The 18,522-nt window shown below is 39.0% G+C and overlaps 1 protein-coding gene across 3 annotated transcripts in view; it reads left to right on the forward strand.

Annotated features, from left to right (window-relative positions):
• The first annotated feature begins 4,657 nt into the window (after positions 1-4,657).
• The window catches only part of fgfrl1a (fibroblast growth factor receptor like 1a), a 66,787-nt gene continuing 52,922 nt past the window's right edge, over positions 4,658-18,522 (forward strand). For all 3 annotated transcript variants that reach the window (XM_026182139.2, XM_080304457.1, XM_080304462.1), the window contains exons 1-2: positions 4,658-5,142; positions 6,322-6,425. In XM_026182139.2, coding sequence (XP_026037924.1) covers positions 6,365-6,425 — 61 coding nt within the window. In that variant the 5' untranslated portion in view covers positions 4,658-5,142; positions 6,322-6,364. The remainder of the gene's footprint in view (positions 5,143-6,321; positions 6,426-18,522) is intronic.

Raw genomic sequence — 18,522 nt, forward strand, 5'->3', positions numbered from 1 at the left:
GCAGAATATAAATGCCCTCTTGCACTGGCTGAAGCCCAGTAAAACCTAATAATGAAAAAAACCATGTCCCACTGCTTTAACAGAATTGGAAGGCTATATTTGCAGGTTTCTTCCTGCTGACCAACAGAAGAAACTACTACTTGCAGTAGTATTAATTCACACTCAGACTGCACTATGAGAGTTGATAGTCACTGTATTCCCTTAAAGGCTGATCCACAAGAACAAAAACATACACTCGTGACCATATTTTGTTGGACTAAGGTAAATTCATGTGTGAAGTGCAAACTTTACGCTTTAACTCAAGGAGCTGGCAAAAACTTAGCATTAACTGTTTATGAATTGCTGTAATTTGCATACATACAGTAGTTTCCTATTTTCAGAGGCTCAGAATTAATTGGACATTTGACTGACAAGTTATTAGATCGTCAGGAGACCAAGCTGAAGGTGGAAGAATTGAAGGTTTTTGTTGGGAGTGACTAGGATGGACAGGATTAGAAATGAGTACAGCAGAGGGACATCTCAGGGTGAGCAGTTTGGAGACAAAGCTAGAGAGGCCACGTAGAGATGGTTTGGACATGTGCAGAGGAGGAATAGTGGGTATACTGGACAATAGAAGTTGATAATGGAGCTGCCAGTCAGGAGGAAAAGAGGAAGCCCTGAGAGGAGGCTCATGGATGTAGTGAAAGAGGACATGCAGAAGGTTAGTCTGACAGAGGAGGATGTTAGGAATAGGGCACGATGGAGGAAAGGAAGCAGCCAAAAACAGAAGGCTCAATTCTCCTTCTTTTGGCTGGACAACCAATAGACACCTACATGAATGTAAATACAGAGGATTTACAACAAGGTCCAAACCTCTGGTTACACTCAAGAGCCTTGGAAGATTAGAATTTGCTCAAAAATGAGGAAAAAAGAGCCTACACAGTTCTGAAAAAAAATCTTTGGACAGATGAAATCCAGATGGACTTCTACCAGAAAGATGGGAAGAGACAAGTTTGGAGACGAAGAGAAACAGCTCGTGATCTGAAGGATACTGCATCATCTGTCAACCATAGTGGAGGCAATGTTGTGGCATGGGCATGTATGGCTGCCAGTGAAACTGGAACACTGGAGTTTATTGATGATGTGACTGCTGATAGAAGTAGCAGGATGAATCCTGAACTGTACGGGGCTTTACTGTCTGCTCAAATTCAGCCACATGCTCCAAACTAATCAGACAGCACTTCACAGCACAAACAGATAATGACCTAAAGTATACTGGAAAAATAACCCAAGTAGAGCATGCTTTTGGGATGTTAAATAGTTCAGAGAGACCACAGCCAAGCGCCAGCTGAAGGTGGCTTCAGTAAAGGTCTAGCGGAGGTCTTAAAGGAGGAAAAACAGCATTTCAGGAGTTCCAAAGTTCAGGCAGCCATTGTCTGCAAAGTATTTTCATTCAAGTATTGAAAACATTTCTTAAATTTAAAATGATGCTAGCTTGCCCAATTAATTTTGAGGCTCTGAAAGTTGGGCAATAAGTATAAAAATGGCTGTAATTCCTGATCAGTTAATGAACAATCTTTCTGAAACCCCTTGAATTAAAGCTGAAAGGCAGTGCACATTTACTCTTTGATTAAACATCCACTATGTTGATCTGCAGAGGCAAAACTAAATAAATTGAATCTCTGTCCAATAAATTATAAATTTCCTCCATAGTACATACATCACTTATGTCACCTTTCAGCCAGGCAATCCACAACACCTGAACTTCCAACTCTAATTTTCTTTATTAGCATATACTTGAAATGCCATAGCTAAACCGCCATATTGCACTAACCTGTTAAGAGTAAGGAAATTCTTAGTCCTGAAAGTGCTCTACAGTTTCTTTATAACTCTCCCTCTCACAAAAATCAGCATTTTCCATTATATAAAATTACAGGTTCCAGACTGCTCTTTAAGAGGTGTTTTTCTGATGGGCAGCACATGCAGTATGTATGAAATATGCTGCTGAGTGTGATGTACTGCACACGTTGAGTTATGATATTTTCCTCCTTAACAAACTGGCACCCACCATCACTGCTGTCTGACCACTCGTCTTGGTCTCTCTATGTATAGTAAAAAAGGAGATTTCTGGCAGAAACAGTAGAAACTATAGTCAGGCAGAGGTAAGTGATATTAACAAAACCTTGAGCAGAAGTTTGCAAATGTAATTCATGTTCATGACAGTGATATGTAAGGTAAACCATCAACGTCTGCAACTTTATGTGTAGAGTCAACTTTGCTTATGTAGTATGTATTATACCCCTGTGTCTCTTTAAAACTAGTGATGGTGTTACAGATACAAAGAACTGTCAACAAATATACACTTGGACATACTATGGTCCATAAATCGTCTGTTCGAAGGTTGGTAGCAAAACAGAAATCACACACATGGTGTTGTTCATACGTGTTCGTACACAGGAGTCTGTACCAGGAATAGTTCCAGCCTGCTGCCTGTCACAGTGCATGGATTTCAATGGAGCAAACTCAACCATATTCCCACCATCTGTCATGTAGATTTAAGAAGTTTTAAGAAGATTTAAGTATAGCGGTATGTAAAATCTAAAAGAGTGTGTGTGTGTGTGTGTGTGTGTGTGTGTGTGTGTGTGTGTGTGTGTGTGTGTGTGTGTGTGTGTGTGTGTGCATGCGTCCTTGTCCTTTTAACATAATCTTCTGCTACCATCTAGTGGTGAAAACCACACCTAAACCCCACTGAGGCCTGCATTAATGCCTCAAATTTAACTGGTTTGCAAATAAGTTAAATGGATCTTTATCCACTCGATTAAATAACCCTGAGTTGCTGTTAAGTGGAGCATTGTTCTTTGTCAGTGCAGCAACAGCCTGCTTCTACCAAATCTATGCAACACTCATATATATGTGTGGCCATACTCGTGCCTCAAAAATGGCCAATCCTTTTCAAGATTTGGCACTGAGCTGATTAAATCTGACTCCAGATTTTAAGCTGAAAGCCAAAAAGCTGTCACAGGTGCCTACAGACGAATGATTGTGAATCAACAGGGAAAAAAGTGATGGAAGTGGTTTGTTTGGAGCTGTTCTGTTGTGCTATGTATTTATTAATATGTTGAAATGATGATAAGCATTCTGCTCGTGGCGATATTTCCTCATAATTTCCTGTATATACCAACATCAACAGAACTCTGGGTAACAATGACAAGTGCTGTTGGTCTTATTACCAGGAGATGTCACTGCAACTTTAAAATAGAATAGAATATGATGGAAAACAGAGTGATGTAGTTTTTAGTACAGTCACCATGCAACAAGAAGTTTCCTCACAGTCCAAAGGCATGTGAGGGAATGTGATTGACTGGTGATTCTAGTTTCTTAATTTGATGTCAGTGGGGATGTTAGACTGCGTGATTACTTTCTCTCTGTGTTGGCCCTGTAATGATGACCTGTCCTGCCTTTCACACTGTGATAGCTGGGCTAGTCTTCAGCCACTACAAAGTGGATAAGTAGTTAAGAAAATGAATGGCTGGGTGGGTAATAGAATTTGCTCATAAAGGTTATCTATTATTTTAATTATCTGTTTGGTATTCAATGTAATAATTTTTTGCACACTCAATTAACATATTCATCATTAACCCAGACATCCTCTTCTGGTGGTGGAACAAAGAAGTAAACAAACAGCTGTGGTAATGTGACAGTTTGCACTAAACATGTGAGACTTATACACATTCAATGTAGACGCTTTCTTTTGTTCCCTGGAAACTGACTTGGTTTTTGCAATGAAAATCACTCAGCAGCATTTTTAGAGCTGCAATGTAGAAGATTTGTTTTGATAATTCTTCTGTCCAGTGGAATGAGTTAATTGCCAGACAACTCCTACAAAAACCCAACTTTCTCCAGGTTTTTTACATTTACATCAGTGATTCAGTGTGCCTTCACACTCTGAGTCACTGATCATCTCAAAGATAAAGCTGGTACGCGCCCTGTGTCTGCATATGCAAATATTATATAATTTTGAAGCATGGTATTACGTGTTAATTTCATCACAGGGAGTCATATAAAGAGGTCGACTTTTAGCCAGTGTCTGTAAGCCACTGTGCAACATATACCGCCTCTGCGTGTTGTACCTATTTATTTTATAGCTGTAATAACGTACAAGTGCCACTAGGGGGCAATGTAGCTCCATACCTGGAGACGTCTATTGGGGTCCGCGAAATCGTAGATGGGCTTGAATAGAATAGAATAGAATAGAATAGAATAGAATAGAATAGAATAGAATAGAATAGTGAAATCATATATTATACATTAGTCAAAGTAGTATAAGTCTATATTGATAGATACCATTCTTATTGCTGTTGCTGCTAATACTACTAATAAAATAATAATAATAACAATAACAACAATAATAATAGTTGTAATAAAAATCTCCTTTTTAAAGACTCGTTCAGCTTTCCTGGAGTGCCTGTTGTAACGTTTCTGTTCTTTTGTGCATTATTGCTGTAACTAAAAATTATTAATAATAATCATTTGAGTAAGTGTCCCCCTCCTCGCAGCTATAAACCGCTCCAAATTTGTCCTGCACGCTCCTGCTCTCTGATTGGTCTATTTTCTGATTGGCCTGCCCTCTGATTGGTTGAAAGTTACGTGCTGGGACAATCCGTCGACTGGAGTTTTGTTTTCTCGCCTGCGGCTGAAATACAGACGGCGTACCGCTGCTGGAGGCGATGAGGATATGATATTAAGGTTTTTATTCTACACATAGTTATCTCGATAGTTTACTGGAGAGTGTAGATGCATTTTTTCCCTCTCTCTCTGTTTTCTTTCCTCTTTTCCCGGTTCTCTTACTCCGCTCATTGGAGCGGTTTACATGCGGGCTGTCATTCAGAAATACTACAGATACATTTTGAGCGCTCATGTGTTTGACCGTGCTCATGAATTCAGTTTTCTGCGTTTAGTCGCATGATTGTCGCTTTACTTTGTCCAAGTAGACTTAATACAAGTTGGTATTTCAGTCACAAACACGTGTCTGCACAATCAAGTTATTGTAGTCTTCCAGTCATTGGACTTAAGGTGAATTACTTTTTTTGCGGAATAACGGCGTGGTGCCCCCCCCGGCGGGTAACATACTGAGGATACCGCAACACGGCTGAGAACAGAACAGTAAGTCCGTCTTCTAAAGTCACTAAAGTACATTAATGTTAATGTTTCTGCACTTCATAGTGACTTTCACAGTGAACTTGTTTGCTATCTTTCAGTTTTATTAGCTTGCATGTTGGAAAACAACATATCCTATAGAAATTGGTAACCGGTTAGAACTGTTGCAGTTCTAACCAAATTCCCAGGGACTAAAGTAAAAACCAATTTTTGAAGCATATTCATATCGTGCAAATGTTTTAAAACGGACAGATATTGGCAGCTTCATGATAATACGTCCACATTTTTCATACACGTACAGATACCCAGTCTGGACTCATATTCATGAAAGCTATCACAAAATACAGAATTTTCTCCCTTTCTAAATACTTTTAATGTTTTTGGTTAGAAATAACGTGAAATTGCCTAATAGTAATAATGTACTTGTAAATGCGTAAAACACCTTATGAAAACGTTTTGTAGTAAGGTGTTTAACGCAAATAAAATTTAACCTCACTGAAGATCTCAGCTTAATTCTCAGTCCCTGCCAAATCAGTTATCTTGCACTTTAAAGTGAGTAGCAGTTCCTAGTGAGCTGAGACCCAGCGGATGACAGATACTGATCAAAGATAAAGATGTGAAGTATTGAAATAAGATCTCATAAGGTTTGGGAGGAAATTTATGGAGCAGAAAGATTAAAAACGGAGTAAGGAGAGACTTATGGACAGGTGGACAGAATAAATCTGCAAGGAAAGTAGTCTGACTTCCAGAAAGTGTTCTGACAGATTTATTCTCCTGTCTGGTCGTGGATGAACACCTTACTTTGTTGTCACTGCCACTGATTAGATCAAGAAATTGTTTTAAACATATGATGCATCAAAAAGAAGAGATTCTGGGGTTATTTCTGGGGCATTTTTTCTTTTAAAATTCCTGGCAAGGTTTTCATTTCACCATTTGGTACTGCATTTCCTTTCACAAGCAGCTATTTTGACAGCATCTGATCATAAGAGAGCGTCAAATGTTGAAATGATAAAGGTGACCAGAGACTGTGAAGACAGAAGGGAAAAGTGTGGTTGATTAAGTGATCATTTACATACAGAAATGTAAAAAAAAACTGCACCTTTAAGGCAGGAACTCAGTAGCACCACAGGTGTTATACATTAATAAGAATCTTAATATCTTTTTTGTCATTTAATTTCCTTTCAGATCAAATCGTCTGACGTTTTTTCTTCCTCATAAAAATACAAAAATGGGGCTTTTCCGGGTCTGTCTGTTGTTGGAGATGGTCCTTATTTCCACCGCTGTCAGGGGTGAGTAACAAAAGTACTGAAATCAACAACTGTAGAGTATTGCAGTCAGATTGTGTGACTATCCAACAGCCTTATAAAGGTTGGTGCAGTTAAATAGTTGTGGGGATGTTTTCATGGTGTGCATTCTTATTCACTGCTACATCAGTGTATTCTTTTTGTCAGTATCTTCCTCTGCTCCTTGGGTTTCTTAATTTCTTTTCAGAATTGATATATTTGTTCAGAAACTATAATGTATTTGCATTCCTTCATTTAACTCTACGTCACTGAATTACCATAGATCCAAACACTGTCTGGTTGTTACATTTTCTGAGATGTTCCTGTGCTGTCCTGGGACCTCTTGGTTATCCCAAGGGTGCTACTGTGACACCAATCAAGTAAAAAAACCTTTTGACTATTGGAATATTCAGATCTTCATATTTTGCAACGTTATTTGGTTTTCAGTTTCAGGATTCAGATACTCTTTTGTATATATAGCTACATGTCACCATAAGCTCCAGATGTAGTCACTGTCACTTCAGTCACTGTTGCTGCTGACTATAATTTTCTCTTTGAGTGGTTGTTTTATTCATACAGTTTTAACAGAATTGCGTGAAAAACTAACTACACCCTTATCGCTTACTGGACTCAAGAAAGTAAATTGCAGCCAGGGGTTGCTAATCAAATGCATTTGATTAATTAAAAGCAAGTGTGACCATATCTATAAAAGCAAAAGCGCTGGCAATTTGCTGGTCTGGAGCATTTGCACAATGCCGTAGTCTTTCCGGGAGTGGACATCCTAGCAAATCCACCACAGACCAAAAAATTCTGAAAGGAATTGCAAAAAGCTCAAGAGCTACTTAGTTAGCTTCTTAAATGTTAAAGTTCATGACAGTGGAATTAGAAAAATACTGAATAAGTATACAGTATGGCTTGTTTGGAAGGTGTGCCAGAAGAAAGCCTCTTTGCACTAAAAACAACATGGCAGCTTGACTCTGGCTTGCAAAACTGCATCTGAACTAACCACAAAACGTCTGGAACAATGTCCTTTGAATAAATGAGGCCAAAGTGGAGATGTCTAGTTGTAATGCACAGCACCATGTTGGCAAAATCCGAACACAGCATATCAGAGCAAACACCTCATACCAAGAATCAAGCACAATAGTGATGATTTCGATTTGCTTTGCAGTCATTGAGTTAAGCGTGAACTCCTGTACAACAAAGCACTCTAGAACAGCGGTCCCAAACCTTTTTTGCACCACAGTCCGGTTTATGTCCGACAATATTTTCACGGACTGACCTTTAAGGTGTCACGGATAAATACAACAAAATAAAACCAATACCGGTACCAAAATACGGAAGATTTATTCATAACACACGGGAAATGACCAAGGCAAACAGAGTTAACAATCAAAACGATTTAAAAAATAACACTTAAAACAGATAGAAACCCTGAAAACCATGAATTTCACACCAGAGCCTCAACTCTCGTGGCCCAGTACCAAACGACTCACAGACCTCTACCAGCTGCACTAGAATCGAATGGGAGGCCATTTGTCAGACAGCAATACGGTCATAACACAGGACAACAATCCCAAACACATCAGCAAGTTTGCAACAGAATACTGAAAAAGAAAAGAATCATGGCGTTGCAAAGTCCTGTCATCAATCCAATTGAAATGCTGTGGCATGAGAACTCTACCAGCTATTGAATCATGGGATGTACTTGAGTTTTTCACCTGACCTCATAGAGTCACGTGGCTGTAAATGAAAAAATCACCGTACAGCCTTCAACACATAACTTATGTCTGGAGTGTCAGAGCTTCAGATAATCGTGCAGATCACAAACTGAATTCTTCAGCCGTATAGGGGGGTCTGTCACCACCATCGGTTACAGAACAGCTCCTTGTACTTTGTTCAACAATGTGTTTTTTGTCAGTGAAAATCAGTGTAATAGAGACAAACAACAACAAGCTGTACATAGATGAGAGCGATTCCCTGCTTGCCTGCAGGCTTTATGGGCAGACAGTTGTGGAGCTGGCGCCCGTTCCTCAGATCACACCAACGATGAGTTTTTAGTCGGAACAAAGCTGCATTCAGCGAGGCGAGGCAGAGCCAGCATGCAGACACGGGGCCGAAAGTAAACACAGGGCCATAGACCGCAAAGAGATGAGATTAGATTAGCCTATTAGGGATGTTTGCTGTACAATGCATATCCTCCCACTCACTGACTGCAGCCTGTCAGCTTAGTCAGGCAGCAGAGAAGGACAGAGAGCAAGATTAAGGAGAATGGAGGAAAGACGTGGAAAAGAAATCGGAAGGAAGGGGGGCAGGACTAGGGAGATTGGAGTAAGAATGGATGATAGAAGGGACCTAGTGAGAAAAGAAACCAGTGGGTACAAGTGAGGTAGGAATAGGAGGGGAAATGGACAGTGGCTGAAAACACTTTACAGCAGAGAGTGTAAGAAAGGGGGCAAGAGAGCACGAGGCGAACAGAGCTTTATAGCATTAAAAAGATTGCAAATCTCACAAATCTTCCCTGTCACCAACTTTTTTTGCATAATAGAATCCAAATTACAACAAGTTAGCAGCAGATATCATCTACAAGAATACAAGAATCTAAAAGAATCTTAATCTGACTGGCTTATTTATTACATTTTTCCACTGCACTCTAGGAAATGATACAAAGAAACATTTTAAATGTGTGACTACTGAGATATCTCAGAGAAATATGCCAGCTATGTCAGCAATAAACAAGAAAAGTAAAAATATCACAGCTCACAATAGGACATTTCAAATTGAAAACAAGGTCTCATGGTATCATTTATCAGACCATTAGCCTTTCTACACAAGATGCAGTTAAAGTAAATTTAAGCTATTTTATAATTTAGGACATTATGTAAAAAAGCATTACCTTAAAATTACCACATTGTTAAAGAGAAAATGTTTATTATAATAATAAATTATTAAACATAAGGGTCTAATAACGGTTGCTGTGGATTGTGCCGAGGAACGAGGAAGTGACACGGAGATAGTGAGACAGGCAGTTAGTGATAAAGAGGCAACTTTGGTGCCCCTTGCAACAGATGTAGAGTTGCTGCACTCCAGAGGCTTACACAACTGCACTGTGTGAACTGGGGTCTGCGTGCATAAGTGTGTGTAGCTGAGCATGAGACTGAGCAGCTGAGAGATTAGCATTCTCGCCTGTTAGCTGAACAGCACCGAGCTTGGTTTCAGGGGTCAAAAAGTAGTAGGCCAGTGGATTTGAGGCTGCCTGCAGCTTTGGACAGAGTTAGATTCCAGATCAAATCAAATATTTGACATTTCCAGGAATCCTTTGTGAACTTCAGAACTGCTCTTTGGATTTTGTCACTTTTGGCAGAATCAAACTTTTTACCTCTGTTTCTGATCTTTATGCTGTTAAGCTACCTTCTGTACCTTAATATGTACATTATAGACATGAGAGTGGTAGTGATTTTAATCATATTTCACAAAATGTTAAACCATGGCAGATTTGCACATTGAAGCAGATGTAATGCAACTTCCAAATATTTCCACTGCCGCTACAAATACACTCTCCAAGAGTTTCCTTAGACTTCGAAAATAATGGCCTCCTTCAAGTCCAGTTTCCCTCAGCATTAAACAATTATACAAAGAAACCAGATTCTGTAGAGCAGATGTTGCATTTTGACTTTCTACTGACTTAAACTGCTAGCTTTGGTGCTTTCTGAAGACGCAGCTGAACGATCTACTAAATGTGTTAGACACTGAGCACATCCAGTTGTGGTTTATTAGTGTATATGCTGTTATTGTGTATGCATCTACAAATATGGAGATAGATTAATTATGTGATGAAAAATGCCATGTGTATGTCAGATGGTTATCAGTCTGTCAGTTGGTATTTATATAAGACAGCTGTTGCAGCTTGATGGTCAAACAACTGGTGCACGACTGGTAGGATGATATTAATGTGATTATTGAAGTTAATCCACCAGATTTTTGTTTTCCTCTTTGTACGAGCTTATATGTTGAAATGGCATTTCACAGTCTTAGATCTCTCTGGAAGCAAATTCAGAAAAAAAAAGACGTACCCAGAAATGAGATGATTTGTGGGTTTCTGTACATGGTTTCCTGATGTACTCTTCTGTCTAAACAGTTTCATGTTTTCCATGTGATTGTGCCGTATAGACCACCCATTATTTGGACGAAGAGAGAGAAACAGACACGGCAATGAGAGGGTTCATCGCCGTGGGTTGTTGTTATAATAAGTGTAAAAAAGCCCACAGCCACATTAAAAATGCATCTTCATTCCACGAAAGCTGCCAAAGAAGCAACACTGCAAACACACACTGAGAAACAGAGGGGGAGAGAGAGAGAACAGTTCATCGTCACTGCAGGAAATGACAGACAGAAAGTGCAGAGTGTAAACAGCCACATGCACAGACGCTGGAAACATATACAAGTAGAAGATTCTACCCATAAATATAATTTAACATATAAGCAGTCACACACAGGCCCCCAATCCCTTAACAACCCTCTGCCCCACACACTCACTACTGAGGAATGTAATTAGCATGCTAACACTAACAGTGATATGTAGGAGAGAACTGTGGTTAGGTAAAGAGTGGAGAATGAGACAGTAATCAGAGGTAAGTGGAACACATAAATAGCACAGGTTTTAAGTTTTTAGAAGAGCTAAAGATGGCTGGAGGGCAGGATGAAGTGATAGGTATGAAAACTACAACTCACAATCCCTTTATTTTTCCATCAGTTATTTAAAGTTTGTCATTAATGGTTAAAAATCTGTCATCAAATTGTGAAAAATTCCTGCCACAAGTTCCCAGTACCCAAGACGACAATTTAAAATGTCTGTTTTATCCAGCCATCAGTCGAGTATACCAAGAGAGGTAAAAACAAAAGATACAACTACAGAATTGGCTTTTATTTCTAGGTGTAGTAATTAGATACTCTCTGGAACAACAACTTTAAAAAATAATGGCTACTTTAAAGATAAAATAAAACGTAGCAGTAAGTTTCTGCCTGTCTGACATTTAGTGGATTTAGATGGAAGAGAGCAGAATGATTCCTCTTTAATGGAACAGCTGCTTTTCAGACCACTGCTTTGTGCTTCATTGTAACAAGACGCATTATAAGGGCAATATAGCATCACATTTTATCACAGTGTAGCAGCAGTGTAAGTAAATGAAGGGTATTTTCCATCCTTTTCCACGAATTAGGATTATTAAGGACAGACTACCTAATTCAGAGAGTGAATCTACTAAAAACATCGTGCTAGCTTTAGCATTATAGTGAAATAGTTTTCGCATAACAAAAGTAGCTAAGAGGTTGTATCTTGAGTTGAACTTCTTACCAAGGCCCTGCTTTTCCATCATGTAAACATATTACTAATTTCATTCACCGTTTGCTCTTCCTGTCATATGGAATAATGCTCAGTGAAGTCACTTGTATAGTTTTTGTTGCACATCACCAGTTTTCTTGCATATTTGGTAAAGTATTGCTTCGTTGGAGGTTGTCGAGGTAGCTCCTTTTTAGGTACCAAATTGTCACCAGAGGGTGACACGCGGCGCTCACCCTCAGTGCCCGGGCATGTCTTGTTGTGCGCACTAGGGAACATAAAAGGCATTGCTATATAATAGTATCACAATATTACAGTTTGATATATACAAATCTGGACTAGTATGCGATATGGCTCACATAAAATGAATCTCTTTCACCTCACTAGTTTAAGCATTCAAAGTGTCCTTAGTCACAGCTAACAATTGTAAATGCCATTTGACATGCTGATAACCATTATATGACCTGGGGGTGTTTACCTGCCAGTCTCAGTGTTCGCACAGGAGGTGCTAAAACTAGATTACCCAAAATGGCTGAAACATTCATCAGAATCCACGCTAGGCCTTAGAAAATGTTTCTTCTCTTGCGTGGAACCAGTATTTTTTACCTTTAACCTACAGAGTTTTTTGTTAGTGTATTATGGAAAAACTAAAGAGCCCTTTAGTAAATGGTTTAAACGATTATGCACTTTAATTTAAGATTTAACTGAGGCTTTTATCCTCTATTTGAGAGAAGAAACAGACTGTGTGTGTGTGTGTGTGTGTGTGTGTGTGTGTGTGTGTGTGTGTGTGTGTGTGTGTGTGTGTGTGTGTGTGTGTGTGCTGGTTGATTAACTGACAAAGGGAAGCTTCAAAGGATCCAAATGACTCTTTCAGTTCCTCTTGTTAAATCCTAACGTCAGGGCCAAATGTTGTTGGCTGTTTGGGCTGGTGCAGCTGTGGCTGTCAAAAAAACTCCAAATACCAACAATGCACTTTAAAGAAGAGACCTGAAATATTCGTGCATGTCCCTTTTACGTGTTAGTCTAAAGTGTGAGTTTTCAAAACCTAGAACTTATTCTACAATATGACATGTCCTACAGATTAACTAGCACTGATGTGGACCTCTTCACGGGCAACGAGCTGGGACCTTGTGGAGCAGTCCTGCAGCTCACTGTTTTATGGGGTCTGCTAATGTTGAAGGCTATTAGCCCACATTTAGATAAAGTCAATGTTTGCTTTGAGTTTGCTAATGGTGGGGTTTAATGGGGCTGTCTGGACGTTCTCTGCAGGGGCTGACGCTGTGTCGCAGTATTGCTAAGACGCGATGCCTGTTTGTGGAGGGGGTGCAGGAGAAGGAAAGGCAACAGGAGAAGATAAGATAGAAAAGGGCAGTGTGGAAAAAATACTGAGAAAGAAACAGAAATATTTAACAGACAGTTTTGAACTGACTTCATGACTAAATTTGTAATCATTTAAAAATACTGGAAATGTCTTTAGAATAATTGCACACCCCTAATAGCAGTAGTCTAACATAGGGCTGTTTGATATAACGATATATATCGGATGACGATATAAAAACATCTGTCGTTTCATTTTACGCTATCGTTTGTTTCGTGGTGTCGCAAAATAAACTGTTTACGGCAATATTTTTTCATGGTTTTGATGGTCACTATAGTGGCTATATTAGTTTCTTAAAGTTCTCTTTCTCTTATATTTAATATAACCACACTACGGACGGACAAGCTAGTTTTTATGCGTTGTGGTTAGCAACAACGACGGTAACAGCATCGCGTGTCCGCTTGCTTATGTTCCACATAAACCTTTCACAATAAAGCTCAAGATCCTGTTGAGACTTTTCAAAATAAACTGAATCACGTGAAAGATGCAGATTATTTATGGATGAGAAGTAAAAAAAGAGCCGCCTTTTCCCCGCAGCACGCCGTGTAATAAATACTCACAAAGAAAACGGCGGCCGTTACAACTTATGTCTAAAAATGAAAGGCTGAGAGTTACAGTTGCTAGTATGATGCTGCAAGGACATAATATGAAGACAAAGTAAGTTTTTGTGAACATTAAATATTATACACATTTCTCTTCTGACCAGCATGTGCAACACATCTGTAATTCCAGAAGCTTTTTAATATTATTTCTTCATTCCCGCTTTATTTATATGCAGTATTTTCCCCCAATTCCCTTTTTTTCAGCTCTCCGTCTTTCCCGGCTTCTCTGTCTCTCCCTTACATGGTGCATTATTGTGTGGCGCCACAGTGCTGTATTGTGGTCTCAGTGGGGTTGGGGTATGTTTGGTCAACGCTACAGCACAGCAGGTCAGAGGGCACCTGGCAGATCAGGGAGGGGTCAGGGAGAGTGTGAGCATCAGTTTATGTACACACACTGTGAATGTGTGTGGCTGTAACGCAGGGTCAGAGAAAGCACATGCTGGCACCAGAGGAGTCTGTAATAACACTGGTGGAACTCCACAGGACAGCACGCATTAGTTTCACTGCATTTTTACATCGTTGTCTCTAGTGTGTGTTCCAAACTTCATCAAGCATGTATTAATAGATTTAATGAGGTAATATAAATTATCCCAAACTTATAACATAGGTTTTAACAATTAAAGACCTCAGTTGTGAAGTGATTATAAGTCAACAAAAATTGCTTACAATGATTGAAATCTATTGTCTTTATTGTTTCCTATTAACTATTTATAAAACATCTGTTTAAATTATGCACTGAATTTAATAAAATTAGTTATATAGCCATAGACAGCAGTGATAATTGTAAGCAAACAGTCTCATAAATGTAATGCCATTAATCTGCTGTGCAGGTGTGAAGCATAAAATGTGTTTTTAGTCTCCAGTAGACCCACATGGACTTTCTAGATACCAGTTTGTAGTAACTGGAAATGGATAGAAAGTGTTTTTAAGCAGATGAATAGAAAGACACCATAAGCAGTGTGTATTTTAAGAAAACACTCCTGCTGACACCCCATTTTTATCCATCAATATCCCAGTGGAATGATGCTCCAGGTTACTTTGGATCATTATTAGCCTTTACACTTAAAACCTTTTACCATGAACTGTTTTATTTTAAAGGTGAAACAGTAGAAAGTGTTCACAAGAAAGTCTTTTGAGTGTCACAGACTTAACTGTATGTACTTTGCTGCCTTTTACATCTCTCTCTGCAGTGTGTCTGTTTTCACTCTCACTTTCTTTCTCTCTCTGGCATTTTAAATCCTTTCTCACTTTCTTTGTCGCTGCTGTTTTCTCGCTCCTTGTCTGCCTTTAAATCAGATCTTTTCAGACCCCTTTTAACCCCCACCTACCATGCACACACACACACACACACACACACACACTTCAGCTGTTGATTCCTGGTGGCATTACAAATGGCATATTGAAAAGTGATCATTGGGACACTTTTTTCCCTTCAGCCTGTCATACTGACGTGAGTTGAAGTTATGCACCACTGTGGGCAGCTGTGAGCTTGTATCTATGTGTGTGTGTTTGTGTTATTTGTGTAATAAACAAAACAACAGGAACCCAACACCAGCCTGACCAGCATTATCACCATTACACCTTTGGTGTCAAATGTGATTGACATGTAATAGACATTTGGCCACACTCTCTTCATTTTGTCAAACATACTGATGACCTTTGACTCTAGGGAGTGGGAACTAATTGCACAGGATGTTAAGGTGGACAGCTTGTCTGTAGCTTTAAATTATAACAACTAAAGATTTCATATTTGGAAGGATTATGAAAGTAAATACCATGCCTACAATAGGAGGAAACGCTACAGTGCTGTTTTTTTTTTCCTGAAAGAATCACGATTTCTATAGAAAGTCATTTTTCTGCTGTCTTTTTTTCCTAATTGAATTAAAAAAAATACACCGCAACAAACAGATGAAAACCTCTACATAAGAGGGGACACAAATACTCTATCTTTATCCCCAGTGCCAGCTGTTGCTGTAGAATCCATACGGCAGGGGGATGTGAGCAGCATGTGGGGGTAGAGTTACATCCGAGCCATTTTAGGCATGAAGGGATAAGTTTCATAGAAAATAAAAGGAGTGAAATTGGTGTCCAAAGTGCTCGCAAGATCCTTACACTGTGTGTTACAGCCATTTTAGTACTCGCAGCCAAAGTAGTGAGCATATCCTCTGTTGTTTATTGTCAGTGGTTTAAAAATCAGCAGAAAATTGCATAACTGACATTTCTTGCTTTTTTTCCCAAAATAAGGCAAAACATTGACCAGATCTGTAAAAGATTACAAAAACAGAGTTTGAAAACAGATATTAGTTACACTGAGGCAACTCAGGACATTAATATGCTCCAAGTAACCACATCCTGCTGATTTCTTGCTGAAGGGTCTGCAGAACAGTTAGCTGTGTTAATTATTTCCCACTACATGGCCCTTCATCACACTGGTCAGCTCAGTGCATTATTATCCAAAGGTAATCCCTCTGTTGCACTGGCACCATTATCACACCAGATCACAACGGGCCTATTCTTCTATATGTAATTAACAAAGGTCCTTATGAGCTGCTTTCTGGGATTTAACTGTTGTGTTGTTGGAGCTTTAGGGAAGGCAGTGGGATGTAGTGGAAAATGGAGAATGTGGGGGAAAGGAAAGCGCTCACATAAGAATACAGCGGCACTTCAGTTTAGGTTTGAACATTTAACAGCATCTATTACACACTGAAAATTTAACCTGGGAATTACAGTTTAACTGTCAGCTAATGGACCAGTGGGAGGAAGTTACATTTTCGTTACTTTTTTTCAGCTTGTTGTCCCGATGCAGCCATGTATTTCTGAATAAACAGCTTTTTGTGGTTAAGAACAGTAAGCCTGTTTGCAACATGTCTCGGATCATCGAGTCTCTAATTTGGGCGAGATGGAATAAAAGGACCATAATCCTGCGTCTGTAAAAGAAAGAGAGCTGAGGTTTCTTTTACACCACATATTGATTATGTTTTGAAAAACGTACTTTTGGTGTTTGCCTTTTGGATATTTCCAGATGCTGCTTTACATGCAATGTTAGACCTGTCAGTAATGGAGTATGCTGACAGTGTGTATCGGACTGTCTCTAAAACACATCTTCATCCTCTTGCTTTTATATATAATCAACTCTATTTATCATATTAGGGTCTTTTTTTAAACGTCACTATATAATGATTGACAGACTCAACTGGTTCCTCTTGATTCAAGAGGTCAGTATCACTGGTACCAATTTACATTTTGATTATCCTTACTGTCTAAAACAGGTTATCTACTAAGAAGCTCGGGTCAGTTCTTCTATAGAGTTTCTTATGTACTTGATGCTATTTTGATTGACCTGATCAGTGCCACTGAATCCTCCTATGGCAACATTTTGACCACAGTTTTTGAATTTGTCATTGAGAGAATAACAATCAATGTTAATATTGAGACATTACATGTCAGAGGGTTTTCCCTGATAAAACTGTCTTGATAAAAAGCTCACTAGAGACACTCATAACTTTGGAGACACTCATCTGCTACTTCGAGCTACCTATAAGCATGATGCAACATTTCAGAAATGTTATGTACCTGTAGATTAAACCTGCAAGCTGCAAATTATAGAATACAAAAGCTTCAGACTAAACTAGCATAATGACTACTTTTACTTCTTACTGTGCTAGATGAAAATACACGAATGAGTGAGATCCATTTACTTACATTTAAACATCACTAAAATACTGCTACTTGGTCAACTTTATGTTGAGCTTCGCAAGATTAAGATAATGTTAGCTTTTAAGTTTTAACTGGAAAGATGTAAGTGTGGAACATGCATACACCACGGTAGTACTGAGACCACCAGTCTTGTTTCAGTCGTGTTTTATTTATTTATTTATTTATTAACCTTTATTTAACCAGGAAGATCCCATTGAGATTAAAAACCTCTTTTTCAAGGGAGACCTGGCCAAGATAGGCAGCAGCAGATGTCTCACAGTTACAGAAATGACTCAAACACAGGCAGCAACAACACACATGCAACAATAAGTGAAAGAATACAAACAAAATAAAATAAAATTCAAATAAAAATAAAAAATCTGTTAAAATGACAATCAATCTAATTGAAACAGTTGCATGTTATGGACTTGGCCTCAAGGATTCGTAGTTTAGATTTAAAAGCACTTAATGAAATGAATTCAGTCATTTTCCAGTCGTTCTGCAGTTCGTTCCAAGCCGAGGGTGCTAAATGGACAAAAGCTCTTTTACCAAGTTCAGTTCGGGAAAATGGAACAGAAAGCAACAAGTAGCCATGCGGACGAAGAGAATACCGACCAGCATGTTTCATTACAAGCAGGGAACATAGATAAGAAGGCAGCAACCCAAGTATCGCCTTATATATAAAACTGTATAAATGAGAGTTCCTCCGACTTACCAAAGCAGGCCGTCCTACCTGAGAGTATAACTCACAGTGGTGAGTCTGAGATTTACGGTTAGTGATGAACCTCAGAGAAGCACGATACACAGAATCAACCATTCGAAGACATTGAGCAGAAGCATTCATATATAGAATATCACCATAATCCAGCACAGGCAAGAATGTTGCAACAACAAGCCGCTTACAAAGGCTTTAACTTATTTGGGGTAATTTTTTTTTTTTATGGTTTTGGGGGACATTTAGATGTCAGTTGACAAGAAGAGATTAGCAAAAAGAACTATGGCTTAAGCACATGCAATCTCACACAAGCACCTTATCCCCTCTCTCAAACACAAGCAGTGGACTAAGACAGTGACCAGAGCTGAACAAAT

The sequence above is a fragment of the Astatotilapia calliptera genome, chromosome 2 (genome assembly GCF_964374335.1).
Source record: "Astatotilapia calliptera chromosome 2, fAstCal68.1, whole genome shotgun sequence".
In the NCBI taxonomy this organism is placed as follows: Eukaryota; Metazoa; Chordata; class Actinopteri; order Cichliformes; family Cichlidae; genus Astatotilapia; species Astatotilapia calliptera.